The 14,611-nt window shown below is 48.6% G+C and overlaps 1 protein-coding gene across 1 annotated transcript in view; it reads right to left on the reverse strand.

Moving 5' to 3' along the window:
* Positions 1–83: 83 nt before the first annotated feature.
* LOC131260650 (uncharacterized) overlaps positions 84–14,611 on the reverse strand; it is a 49,722-nt gene continuing 35,194 nt past the window's right edge. Inside the window, exons 6-12 of the mRNA XM_058262433.1 lie at positions 12,477–14,588; positions 7,183–7,820; positions 4,094–6,050; positions 3,479–3,892; positions 2,442–2,533; positions 704–1,137; positions 84–490 (exon numbers count right to left, since the gene is read on the reverse strand). Of these exons, the coding sequence (XP_058118416.1) occupies positions 259–490; positions 704–1,137; positions 2,442–2,533; positions 3,479–3,892; positions 4,094–6,050; positions 7,183–7,820; positions 12,477–14,588 (5,879 nt within the window). The 3' untranslated portion in view covers positions 84–258. The remainder of the gene's footprint in view (positions 491–703; positions 1,138–2,441; positions 2,534–3,478; positions 3,893–4,093; positions 6,051–7,182; positions 7,821–12,476; positions 14,589–14,611) is intronic.

A 14,611-nucleotide genomic window follows, 5' to 3' on the forward strand; every position in this document is an offset into this window, starting at 1 on the left:
AGTATTGTATGCATTTCGAATGTGCTATTTGATCTGTAAAGTACATTAGGTCATATCTTTTTCATAACTTCATTTGTGATGGTTTTATTTTCTAAAGTACGCTATATTACACTAGTGATAGAGACCGCAGGTGCGTAGGTTCGTTCGATTCAGTTACAACTACCCCGCTTGTCGGTTGTCTTTTCACGCACTATTTTGCTGCGTTAATACTCGTCCTAAGTTTGACTTGTTGGTGCGCTTGAAGGGTGCCGGTTCGCCCTAAGAAAAGTATGGCTGCGTGCGCGTGTAGCACGGATGGTGACGTCGGGTCAGATCCTTCTCGCTCATGGTCGGCACCTTCGGCTTCAGTTCCGGTGCGATCGCGTTCCCCATTATCGATAGGCAGTCAGCCATCATCGCACTCGGTGGTTGCTGCTGCTGGCCGTCCAGTGACATCCGGCGCGTTGGTGGATGGTGTTGCTGTTGCCGATGATCGTAGTAGGTGTTGTGTCTGTTGAAAAAAAAACAAAGCAACCAGTGAGGAGAGTTTTGGTTCGTCAGTTTTGTTGACGACATTAACAAGGCTTGCTCGTTGATAGATTGGATATGGTTTAGTGTTGTAAAAGTTAAGTGAAACAGTAATTTGGAAGCAGTTGCATGCAGATGGACAGTCGAACGAAAAGCAGATTATAAATCGTCCACCCTTGGAGTCCCGCGAAATTACCCATAGTCCTCAAGATGGTATGACGGTTCGGGATGATTAAAGCGCTGCGATTGATGCTGCTGCTGTTGATGAAGCTGTTGCTGCTGATGATAATACTGCTGCTGCTGCTGCTGCTGCTGGGACACTAGTGAAGGTGAGGATGATGAGATAAACTTTCCACCGCTCCCATTTTGCAATGCGGGATGGAGTACTGGTTGTGCGGATGGACGCGAACGATGCTGCCCACCCTTCGTAGTCGCAGTAGTAGTGCCCGTGCCCGTACTTCCGGTGCCCGCCGTCGTTGGGCCCCTGGAATGATGGGGCTGCTGATGGTGCTGGCCCTTATACGGATGGTGGCTGCCGCCGTGGCTCTCCAGCTGGTGCTGGTGGGACAGCTGATGATAGTTGTTGGCGATGGTCCGCGTTGCCGACGCAACGACACTACATTCCACCGTCTTCGAGGGCAAAGCAATGAAACGAAAATGAAAATAGTTGTGTGCATGAGCGTGACGTGAGCTGGGAAAGGATTTTTTGTTGGGCACGAGAATGGTATGATGTCAATGGTGGCTTCGATCAGCATGTACTGGCATGTGGCGACGAATGGACGAACACTTTCAAGCGATGGATCGGCAGGCAGCTAACTACTTTTTCTATCTTAGAGAGAAGTTAGGCATGTAATGCAAAATCTTCAGTCCAAGAAGATTTCTTCTAAGCAGTTTAATGTTTTTTTTGTGTGGATTAGTAGCACATAACAGTTGGTTTAATGTTGCGAAGTGTAAGAATGCAAGACGGGTATCTTTCGACGAACACATGTTCAACATGAACACCCGGAAGAAATTTCAACATTCACACTGCTTGAAAATTAAGTATATTCAGATGAAGAAAAGAAGGAGAATGAAAGTTCAAGTCCATGCACAAGATGGCAAATGGAATGATCAGCATTAATGGGACGACACAACACTGTTTCTGCGAAAGACGGATGGCGTTTGCATGGAAATATGGATTACGGCCAACGGGCACGGCACGGTATACACGTGATGAAACAAGCGGACATACACACATACACAAATCACGGTGATGGAAATGGACGGATGGAACACGATGGTCCTTGCCTAGAAAGATCATTCACAGAAGAATGATTGTTACGAGCGTTCACAACACAATTACATAGCGAAGCTTTAGTCGGATGAAGGCAGCAGTTATTAAAAGTATGCAGAGAAGAAAGAAGCTCCTATAAGAGAAGTTGATTGCTTTACCTAACCCCATGTGGGTCAAAAAACGGTGGGGCGTTCTTTAAATGTGTCACGTTCCGCTACAAAGAAATAGCACAGCAACTGCAGCACAGTTTGGACCCCTAAAGGGACGCGAGCTCTTGGAAGCGACAGTAAGCGTAAGGTCTTACTACGACCACAATGACGGACAATCTATAACGCGCGCCTAGCATTCGAGGGTGTGTAGAAGAGTGAGCAACGTTTTGAAAGGAAACACGGCTCCACAGCAGTTTTTCCGCACGTGGAAGCTTGTGGAGCTGCTAGGGACGATGGAAAATTGACCAAAGCGGCCGTCCGGCCTCGCTTTAGTAGAGTGCGTACGCCGCCGACCGCTGCCGGTTACTGCGTTGCTGCTGCGGAACGAATGGTTGGGTTTTGAGGCGCGACAAGTCGCTGCGATTTGCTGTTCCCGTCGTCGCCACGTGTGCCGGAGCCGCTGACGAGGCCACTACTACCACCGGTCCCGGTGCTACGGCACGCTCCGGTACCTTGATCGCTTTCTTCGCCGTCGGTCTTGCCAGAATATTGTGCGTTGGGCCAACATTTGGAAGACGATAGTCCTTGCTCGTTGTTCCAGCACCTGCGGGAAACGAATGGAGAAAGGGACAATGGAAATGTATTGGTAAGCATGTGCTTAAAAGAAATGGCATAAAATATTTAATCATGTCGATGGTTTCCAGTTTGAGTATTTTTTTGATTTTACCAAACTAAAAAGAGCATTTGCAGATTGTTCTCTTACAAATTTTCTTTGATGAAACTGCAATGCTTTTTGGTAACTTGTCTACAATAGTTTGATGTTTTAAAAGAAAAAGGCTTTATTATAATTAGGCTGCTTGTTTGGAGGGACATCTTTCTATCTATCACTGAGGCACAGACATCGTAGACCCAATTATACTGTTTGGTTCAATTTGATACTAAGACTATTTCAAGCTATTTAAAACTTTGTTGCGTGTTATGATATTTTCAATTTTCGTTCGACCTTTGCATCAGTTTTTACATTATAAATTAGTGTTTTTTTTATTTTAAATGTATTTTATACCCCACTAAGACTCGCACAATTGTTTTTTTCCTTCCGCCAGCCATATCCGATCATTTTCATTTACATTGTGTTGGATGAAAAAGGATCACGTTAGAATTAAAGCGAGGCAACTTGAAAAGACTTAACGATCCTTTGCAAGAGTAGAAATGAAAAAAAAAGATGAGTAGGGTAAGTGCTCCTATAGTGGTGCTAGTACCAATAGTGGTTGTAGTGGAACAATTCCAGCCGGGTGTCCGCGACAGCCGAGCGGTAGCGCCGGCTAGAAAATCGTCGGCGTGGGTGCAAATCTCAACTGAGATCAGAGATCCTACCTTGTACGAGGGGACTGACTTGATAAAAAGTCTAAAAAATAGGTCTGACTGACTTTACTGACAAAACCTCTTCATAGTTTAGTTTTAGTTTGTTTAGTTTACATTTTCTTTTACCTTCGAAACCTTCTTTCGCTGTTTTTCCTTGATTTGCGAAATGCAGGAAAATCAAACCTACCTGAGCCGTCGGTGCGCGTGAGGTTCCGTTTCGGATTCAACCCACCCGGTGCGGGTTGCGGAGGTGGTAGAGTGGCTGCGCGCGAGGAGTTCCTACTGCCACCGACGTACCCGACGCTCCCATCGAGATGGTCCAGCACGGCATAGTTCTGCTGCTGCGACTGTCGCTGATGCCGTCCTCCGGCCAGGTGCGTTAAGCCGTTCGCGTGGTAGTTGGAGTTGGTGTCCTGGTGCTGCAGCATGTTTCCGTTTGACGTCGCCAGCGAGCCACTGCCGGCCGTGAGTTGCGATTTGCCACCGCTTCCGGTGCTGCCGGTAGAAGCGTTACCCGCAGCGCCCTTGGGAAAGCTGAGCCGCATTTCGACGTCCGGCGCCATGTCGGGGTTGTAGTTGCCCGCCACCGTCACTGTCCACCCTGGAGGATGAGGAAAAGAGGAGAAAAAGCGAGCTATAGTAGGGGCTATAGAAAGTTGTATTAGTTTTTAATGCAGGGTAATTAGTTGTTCTATTTGAATGTCCTAGCTATGGACGAGTTCGAAGGAAACGAAGAGTACTCGTAATAGGCTGTTGTCGGATACCAGATATCCTAACCGAGCAGTGGGGACCTTAAGTGTACCTTGATTGGAGGACGTCTGCGTGATGCCACTGATGATGTTCGACGAGGCGGTCCTGTCGGCCATCGAGCCCAAGCCAACGGAGCCTCCGTGTCCCATTAGATCTCCACCTTGGTGTGCCGACTTCATCGGACTCAGGTCACCGCAGCTGCCGGCGGAAAGAAGACGTCCTCCCGGATGCCTTTCCCTCCCGTTTTCCAAATCGTCCTCCAGCGTATGATGGTTCGGTCGGGTCTGTGGCTCGACCGTGGTCGATGCCTTTCGCCACTTGCTTCCCCACTTGCTCGCACTGACCATCTTCTGGATGGCGAGCTGCGACAGATTGCGTTCGCTGTTGGTCTTCCAGCGGGTCGCGGCCGTCGGCTGTGGCCCCTCGCCCTCCCGCTGCCCGTCGGAGGGCTTGGGAGCTACCGTTTTGAACGGGCTCGAGTTGGGCGTACTATCCACCGATCCGGAAGCCGACGACGAAGACGAAGACGTTGACGTGGAATCGTTGCTCATTTGATCGTCGTAGCCGCGCGACTCCGAGCCCTCGGCATGATCCTCGATCGTCATGGCGGTCACGATGGAGTGTGAGGCGATAGCCGGTGGGTTTCCGCACCCATGGCCAGTGTCCGGCTCGATGGTGAACGATTGCATTCCTCTGGTTCGTTCGAATCCGAGCGTTCCGAGCGAAGCCAGTGACGATGGCTGCCGGTGGAGAAGGTCCTTGCGCACGGTGCCCTGTACCGATGCCTGCCCGAGTGGCAGGTTGAGGCTGATCTGCCGTTCCTTTTCCTTCCGATTGTTCACCTCCTTGGCCGTCTTGGGCAGTACGCGGATCGGCGTCTTCAGCTCGTTTTTGACCTCCTTCTGTACCGAATGGACGACGGTTGAGGCACGGCTGAGGTGATTAATGTGCTTCGGCCGATTCAGCACACCCGCACCGTTCGTTCCGCCACCCGGGTCGCCCAGTTTCTTGCGGCTCAGCTTGGGTGTAAGCGAGGCAACCTTTGCGAGTGACGGCGGTTCGGGCGCACTTTCGGCGCTGGCCATACTTGGCGCGGTGGTTGCGTTTGTGTGAGTCGTCGCCGTCGAGCCTCCGGTGGCCGGCGGAAGATACGTTGGGTTAGTCCGTTTGGGCGTCCGCTCGTGCGCCTGCCTGCTACCAGTCTTTGTTGTCTGTTCCGGCGCTTTGCTGTGCTTCGGATTCGACGACCCTCCCGGGTCAGCCTTTTTGGCCGTCGGCCGATCGGTCTCACCTTTTATCCTCATGTCGCTTGCCTCACTTGCCTTCGACTTCGTGCCAGCCGTCTGTGGGATCTTTTGCTCCTTTCGGACCGGCGCCTTCGGGACAACCGGCTTCCGCTCCGGCAGCTTGATCTCCGGCAGTGAAGGCGTCGGCGTCAGTTCCGCGATCTCCGACAGCGCCTGGGGGGAAGCGGGGGCTGGCGAAGGCGTTTGAATGTTCGGTGGCGTCGGTGGGGCCGGGAAACTTTTGCTCGGCGACTGCGACAGCGCCTTGGCGTGGCAATAGAAGCAGCTGTCCGACGGTCGGCCGGCCGTACGGCGATGGAGGTCCGGATTGCAGAAGCAACAGGACGAGCAGGTCGTTTCGGCCGTCTTCGGGGGCTGCTCCGTGCTTCCGCCGGTCGTGAGGCGATGCCTCGCCAGGGTACTGGTGAGCAGGGCGGACCCGGCCGATAGGTGGCTCTCGAGGGAGTCTGCCGTGGACAGGCCACCGTGGTGTGGACACAGCTGAAACGCGTCTTCCATGCCCTTTCCGTGCTCGACAAGAGGTCCGAAGAGATCGGCAGTCGTACCACTACCGTGATAGTGTTGTTGATGTTGCTGCTGCTGCTGGTTTTGGCCGTTGGTCTGCGGAGTCCGATGGATGGACGTTTCGTAGTACTCGATCTTTGACTGGATCACCTTACAGTCTGCCGTTTGAAACACATGCCAAGCGTTCTCCTCCCGTATCTGGTGGAGGATGTCAGGGAAACGTTTATGGAAGATGCAGACGACACCCAGCGCAAGTTTAGGTCTAGCGCGATCCCTCGATCGATTTATTTATCATTTGATCATTTTTCGAAGGTTACATCAATAAGATCAACCGATTTCAAAAACCAATTTGTTTTCAAAATTTAATCTAAAACTGGAAAAATAAACTAAATGACCCTGTACATTACGGAAAAAGGAAAAGGAAAGAACTTGGTTCCTTGACGTCAGTTTTCATTTTCAAGACTGAACACTTTCCTAAGAAGCGATGGTGCTATCCGAATGTGCATCGTTTCAAACAATTATTTCTTAAACTTCTTGGTTTACTGGTACAAGATGCATCTAATTTGTAGTTTTCCTTTTATTCATCTATTCCTATATCTAGTTTGGTAATGTAAAACATTTTGCCAAGTTCGGACCACAAAATTAGAAACCTAATTTCTAAAAGTATAAAATATTTTGTAAGAGGATATTTTGTTCATTTGTTGGTGAAAATCGCCAGTAAAATTTTTCAAATCTGTTTTATCTAATACCACGCTGATTGATGAGACTTTCAAAATGATTTATTGTATTACCTACAATTTTTGGAACTTGTTCCTACTTGAAATAATCTTAGTACTGTGGCTTCAAGTATGGTGCTAATATTTACTAGAAGTTATGCTGATCAAGCATTTAATTTGGACTATTCCTATATTTTTTCAAGTGCGTAATTCGTTATATCATTGTTTGGAATTACGACTTGTTCGAAAGCAAGGTGATGGAACTTAGATTGAAAGAGAAAGAATTAAGGTAATCTAGTGATTTGGTAACAGAACTGTTTTCTTTAGGAGCAACGTTTTTCAACACAACAAGCGAAAATAGCTATCATGTTTTGTCAAGTTCCTAAACTGATAAAATTATGTTTTAAATTTGGCTGCACGAAAAATTACTAGCTATCAGCCATTAGAGGTGGAGGTATGTTTGCTTTGCATTTCTATGGTCCTCTTTCATTTTGTCTTTCAAAGAACAACACCCCGCATGTGAAACAAATTCTTTCGATAAGTTTGTGAGAATCGAGAAACCACGCTAGACCTGCCCTGTGGAAGTTGCATCGCCGGGAATGTCTCTGCATTACCTCTTTCACCGCGTCCGGACCGGCCGGAACTTTCAGTTCGTTCACACTGTGGCCCGACCGGTGGCACGATCGGACTGTCTGCCGGTTTTCCACCACAGTCGTGGCAACCGGCGTTACGAGCTGGTACGGGAGATGGTCCATCGGTCGATGGTCGGCCACGTTGCCGGCGGTTCGGCAGCAGTGTCGCGACGGTGGCGTCGGTTTCGTATTCAAGCTGTCTGTCACGAACGACTCCGCGTCTGAGTGATCGTCGTGATCGGGGTGGTTGTGGTGCCCGCGATGATCGATGTCGGGTTCAGCATCGAGAGCGATACCATCACCAGAGAGGGGATTAGAAAAGCCGGACTCACTGCACGGACCGTACGAATAGTGACGACGGTGGTTTTCCTCCGCCAAAGGGCAGGAGGCACCCTCGCAATGATTGTCCGCGCCACCACCATCGTCGGACCAGCGTGGTGAGATGGCGGCCGGAGGGGGCCGATGGTGGCCGTGGATTGCCACCGGCAAACAGTTGCCGGTGGTGATTGTCTTCACTACGCTTCTAGCGACGTGCGGGGGATGGTTGGTTGTGTCGGGCTCGCTACGGGGTACGGGTTCGGACGGACCGAGTGCGCCATACGGCACGATGATGCTTGTGTCTGAAAGATTTCCCAGGAATGGGGACGTGGAGGTGATGTCGTGTATGTACAGAATGGGGCGGGAAATGACACGGCTTTTTTTTGCTCACTCAAAACCGATGTGGGCTTTCACAGCAAATATTTCTAATCAATAATCTAACCAAACGGATGTATGTTCGTTGTTCAAAATGGTTTATATGATCTTTTACAGAATTGCTAGAAAGGAACTTTACTAGCAACGCTTGTTGGGAATATTCAAAAATAGAATAACGGAAATATATCGATATCATAACTTTTTTTTGCTGATTTTAATCCTCTTTTCTAACATTATATTCGATGTTTTGAGGTCTTAAATAAATTTAATGTGATTAAAGCTACACATGATTATTTGTTATACCCCTTCACAGTGTTTTTTGAGATTTTTTGTGATTTTGATCAATACTCTCTATTATTTTGTTCAATTTCATCGATTAGTATCGCATAAATGAGTTAAAATGTACAAACATGTAATGACGTGTTTTTGAATCAGGTGCACTTATAATCAACGTTGCAGGAAGATTAAATAAAATCCTCAAACCCGTAAAATTTATTTAGCTAAAGCTACACTTGATACTTTTGCAATGAAGATCATATAAGCAATTGCGATCAATCGAACATCCGTTCCATATATCAAATTTACTTTGATACGGACTCTTAAATTCTCAACTTAGTCGTGATTTAGCGTTCTTCTTTAAATGCAAGCTTTATTGCATTAATTTTTTTGCACACCACAAACAAAACGCAATGTGTTTTCTAGCTAAGCTACACGCAGTTTTACAGTTTCTAAAATGTACAGTCGGACTTTTACATGCTTACAACGCTCGCTTTTTCTCACAACTAGCTCAATACACCCAACTACGACACTAACTAGGTTAACTAACTACACGCAAAGTTAATCCTGCGAAAAAAATATGCGAAGGCGAGAAGAATAATGTGTGAGAAAGGACGAAGTTTTAAAAATAGTTTTTTGCTCATACAATCAATAGTAGGAAATAGGAACGTTAATTTTATCACAACGAAAACACACGGGGTACGAATTTTCCGCCTTGGGGTGGGGTGGAAAATTATGGAGAAAACTGGCACAATCACAGCTCGTATTTGAATCCTACCGCCTGGCCAGTAAAGCATGCAGATTTTAATTAACGCAAGTGCTACGGTTGGGTCCTCCCGGAGGTGATTCTTCAAACCCATTCGGGGCGGGGTAGGTGCGTTTCACACGATCAGCAGCTCGTTGACAATGTAGCAAAAACGGAAGAGCAACATTCCGGCAAAGTGTGCGATACGTGCAATGTAGGAAGTTATGCCTGTGAGTGGGAATGGGAGAGGGGGAAAAAATAAAATAAAACGAAAATCAAAATGTTGTTAAGGGAAAATATCAAACAAATAGAAATAAGGCAAAATGAAAGCATGCATGATTTAATTGAAATAGGGAAGCATAATAGAAGAATAACTCGCACCCATTATAGTGGCACTTATTTAATGAAGAAAATTGAAGACGACTGGAAACAATCTTTGAATAACCCCTTAGAACTCCAACACTATGTTTTCCTTCGCACCATCGCATTTGTTATTTACTTCCATCAACACGACCCTGAACCGAGAGGAGCAGAAGAACTGGCCCTGGACACCCATCCGATGGGGTTCACGGGGAATATTAAAATCGCTTCACCCTTCGGACCAAAACACCTTTGGGACCTTGGACGCCCAAGGGCTCGATAACCTTTGCCGTTGACGTTAATGTGCGATAGACGAAGGGAGAGCAAAAAAAAATAAACCAATCCTCGTGCCAGACGCAAACCGATTGTTAGCTGCTTTTGGCTAGCTTGAACGCCGACGGCTATTCGGAGGTCTTCGCACATTTCGTCTCACAACGGCGAGCCCTTTCGTAGCGGACCACCTCATTAGGGTCTGGAATAAATTTCCATCAACCATTTCGCCGCATTCGGGACGGTGGGCGCATTGATTTTCCTTCTCAGCCAGCGTCGGTTCGGAAGGGGAGAAGAAAATCCGTATAGCCGCAGAACTTTAGTTCTACTTGAAGGACTGGTTTTAGATAAGGTACCTTTCTAACGTCTCTTTCGGAAACGCAGCGATAGACAACGGGTTTCACGAGTTCAAGAGTTTCGAAAATCCTTCGAATCTCAAATCCCGTCCAAAACCACTGAAATGTTTCCTTTTCCCACAAAAACATACCATCATGGTTCCGAATAGAATTCCAGGATTGGATAATGGGTTGACCAACGACCCCGACCAACCGGAGGGGTAGGTTCGCGCAAGAAGCAAGGAATTAGAATGTTGGTTCTACGTGGAAGAGAAACCCGAAAAAAAAATCAATGAGCAGGTTGGGGATAAATAATGCTTCGCCACTTGATTCCAAAGTCTGCTGGCTAGCGGGTGGCTATTTTGTGTCAAGGATTCGAATTGGGTCCTTTGGCCCAAATTCGAAAACCAAACACAAGAAAAAACACACACAGAGGTTCAAAGCCAGTGGCTACATCCGGTGGTTTTCAGTTGGGACTGAGATTGCCTTATTTAACGCTGGCAAAAACAAGCTTCGATGCACGGGGAAGCATGGAAAGCATCGTCAGAGTGGAATAGGAAAATGGAGAATAAACTTTTCAGAGAGGTTTTTTTTTCGTTTACTGTGTGTGTATTCACCTTTGTTCTATTTAGTTTGTGCCTCATACACCTGACAATGTGTAACTTTATGTTCGTCCAATTCCTTCAGGTGCGCGGTAGGAAAGTAAAACGTAGCGATTAAGACCCCACCACCCTAGAGAGGGAAACTAGCAAACGAACCCGGGTGGATTATTTGTTGAAGCTTTACTTCACTTGGAAGGGAAAGGACCTCGCTTCCTCGAAACGACACATGCAGCGGTGGCAGGATGGTTCCCGCGGTCAAATTACTACCAATTCTTGACAGTCGAAAAACGACAAATGTACCTTTTGCGTGCAACAAAGTCACACCGAAAGTAGTTGCACACGTACCAACACACTCTGACTTGTTCGAGGTAGTTTTGCCGAAAAATCATTCCCAGTGGCAAATGGAAACGGAATGCGACACGTTGCCGCCATTCTAATCGTCCCCGAAATCGCAGCGGTCCTTTCATTGAGGACCATTGGCAGCGAAGCACTTGGCTGTGGAGCCTTGCGGAAAGGAAATTCATGGCTTAACTGTGAAGGAAAAATTATTCATCATTATCCTCGAGGCGTCTTTAGATTTGGCGGGGTTTAGTAATTTTCGCACCCCATCGATTGAGGGCATCTTTCCCGGGGGTCATTCATCTCTATTAAATGTTTGCCGACTTTAGTGACCTCATTTTTCTTCAGCCCAATTTAATTAAAAAAATATACATATTTAATGAACAATTCCATTACTATTAGTCAAGCGACTTTATTGTAAAACGTATATTCTTCTTTGCTTTTCAGAGCCCATCTTCAAACATGTTGAAAAAGATTTGTTTTAAAGAATGTTGACAGATTTCAACAGGTAGGTACGAATTTAAAAACTTTAACTATTTATTCCATTCAATTGTTGATCCAAATCGATATTCTGTACTCCAAGAATTGATGTTATTACATGTAGTTGTATACGATAGTTTAATGAATGATCACGTTTGTTTCTGTGAATCTTGTTTTTTTTACAGTCAAACTTGATAATAATTTTTCTCACTACAACACTAAAGTGTGGAGAAAAGCTATACATTATCATTGTTCATTGTGTATATACTATCAATCCACATTGAGTCACAATAGAAAAATAAAAAAAAAACTGAACTTTTCTTGAGTTTATTTCACATAACAAGAAACCTCCTTGTTATGCTTTCAATGTGGTTTTATCCAATCGATGTAACCCGGAAGTTAATTTGATTCCACACAATTTGGCTAAAAATGATAAGACTGTGTTGATATGACCGGTTAGCAATAATATCCAGTCTATTAATAAACTCTTTAAAAAACTTGGTAAATACCATGCATGAGAATCCATGGAAGGACCAGAAAACCAAACAGAAACAAGATTCGATTTTGGAAGTTATTTTTGTTGTTTTTTGGCATACTATTCAATTCTGCCTTTTGTGTATTATTAGTTTCATTGTTGCTAGCGCAATAAGAGGTTTCTTTACAAGTTTTATGAAAGGTTTTTATTTTCTATTCCTAGAAGTAGTTAAGTAGCCTTTACCGGGATTATTTTCGTTTAAATTCATGGATATGGTTATTAATTCATACACTTCCGCGGTTAAATTTCAACCCTCATTCGGAAAGAATCAAGTGATTATGTGTTTTATAATAATTAAAGCCCTTACAACGAGAAGCGAAAAGGATAAATTGATTTCATTGTACAACACATTCACTTGTGTTGGATTTTACAACGCAACAAAACTAAAATATTAAAAAAAGGATATAGTAAATAGAAACGAATAAAAATTTAGTGCCAAAAAGTGTTGATGTTAAACGCGAAGCACACCATGCAGAAACGACCCTACAATACTTGGCACAATGCAGAAATGCAATAGTGTTCGGATAAACATGCATCAGGAAGTAAAGCTTGCTTTGTTTGCGACAGCGATGGTCCGAAGACGGTGCACATGAATGAGGGATGATGAGTTGCGGGTTAACAATCGATCAAACGATAAGTACCTTCATCGTCGTGACCGTTCGTGACCGGGGTGGCCATGTCCTCGTGCTGGGTGCTGAACCCAATCCAGCCCTTCTCTTCGATCACGTCACTCTGGATGGCCGCCTTGCCGCGGCTGGTGGTGGTAGTGGTGCTGGTCGTGGTGACGGTAGCGGAGGTAACCGTGGCCCCGCCGCCCTGCTGCTTCTTGCCGGCCGGCGTCCGGGAGGGACTTTTCGCCGGCGAAACGGTTGCAGTTTTCCGCGGCGAAACGGGAGCAGCTGCCACTGGCCGATGCTTTGGAGAGGGCTGTTGTTGCTGTGTTTGCGTTTTGGCCGGACTCGGCACGGTGAGTTGAATCGGTGTCTGGGCAGCTTCCAGCTCGTCACCGTTCAGGATCTGGTGGTTCTCGTCGAAGCTGACGCGGCGTGGCGACGGGTGCGGCTTCTTGCGACCGGAACTCGACAGTTCCTCCGTCGAGGACTCGATCGACACACTGGACCGCTCCTCGGGGATCACTTCGAACTTTTGCGTGTACTTCCCGCTGGCGGTGCGTCGTGGCGTTAGCAGGTTGTTGTTATTGCTGGCGCTGTTGCCGCCGCTGCTGTTGCTGCTGCTACCGGTGGTGATTGGCGCACTGTGTCCCTTCTTGGAGGAACCACCGCCGGAGGCGGACTTTTTCGTCGACTTCGCACCGTCGCGCAGGCCTTCGGGGGTCTTGACAAACTTCACACCGACGTCGTCCGGGTTGTTGACCAGCGCTTCCAGCAGCAGGTCGGCGATCATTCGATCGACCTTCGCGTTGACGGCTCCACCGGCCGACAGGGGGCTGCCCTCGCGCGAGCTCCCACTCCGCCGGTAGTGCCCGAAGCGGTAGATCGGAACCGGGATGCGCGATCGGTGATGCTTCGAGTGGCTGTCCCCGGAATGGCGGCTCCGGCGGCCACCACTGTGTGCCCGCGCCGGCCGCCCACTTGGGCGCGCTCGGGGGGCACTGTCCGCGCACTCCACGATCTCCAGTATCTCGATGTGCTTGTCCCCTTCCTGGATCTCCGTCTTCTGGTACATCCGCCGCGGGCCACCCTCAATGTCGGGCGTCAGGTCGGCCTGTGGGTAGAGCGTCATCTGCTGCACGTCCTTGAGCACCTGCTTGCGGCGCCCATCCTGCCCGCGGGACACCGTCCGACCTGTCGAGGGCTTTCCGACCGACCCAACGGTGGTGGATGCCGTCGTGTGACCACCCATCATCGAGGTAGATGTCGAGCCGGGCGTTTCCTTCGTTTTGCCCTGCCCCCGCCGATCCGTTGGCTGTCCCCAGGGACTTTTGGTGGCCGCCTTGCGTGTGGCGCCCGCCGACGCGGCCGTACTCGAACCCGCTCCAGTCGAGGGCGTTTGAATCTGCATGTTGCCCTTGCCGTCGATCTTGTACGACTCGAGCATGCCCAGCTCGGTTCGCAGCGCACTACCACCGCCCGTGGCGGCTCGCTTCTTGGGCTTCATCGCCCGAAACGGGGTCGCACCGGAGAAGGAGCCGCCCGGACTGCCGCGGGCTCCATTCGCTCCAAACACGGCCTTCTTGGCCGCTGGCGGGATGAATTCCTTCCGGCTGATCGCCTTGTCGATCGTGCTGATCACCTGGATTGCCGGCTCGCCGTAAAACCGCCGCTGCTCGATCGTGCGCATCAGCTTGCGTTGCTTCTTAAGATTCTCCTGCTCCTGCTTCCACTTCATCAGCCGGCGCCGGTTGTTCAGCCGTTCCTTGATCTTTAGCGGCATCGTGTCGGCCACGATGACGCGCTCGTGCAGCCGCAGCGTTTCGACGTTGGTCGTTTCGGCGTGAATCGGAACGAAGAACGCCTCGCCTTTCTCGTGCCGGGGCGACTTCTCCGTCGAGCTGCCACCGGTCGTGGTGGTGTCCGCCGGTGGGGGTTTCTTCCGATGGTTGCGCGGGGCCGGCGACCCGTACCCATCCAAGCTGTCCACCAAACTGTCGTCCGAGTCGGAATCCGAGTCGGAGCCGGCGTGCCCTTTCACTCGTCGCCGCTCTTCGTATTCATCCGAGTTGGTCGAGGACGGTTGTACCTCCATCGACTCGGTGCGTGGCATGGCGGAAAACCTCGGGACCACCACGGACCCTCCGCCACTGCCACCGGATCCC

Source organism: Anopheles coustani, chromosome 3 (assembly GCF_943734705.1).
Source record: "Anopheles coustani chromosome 3, idAnoCousDA_361_x.2, whole genome shotgun sequence".
In the NCBI taxonomy this organism is placed as follows: Eukaryota; Metazoa; Arthropoda; class Insecta; order Diptera; family Culicidae; genus Anopheles; species Anopheles coustani.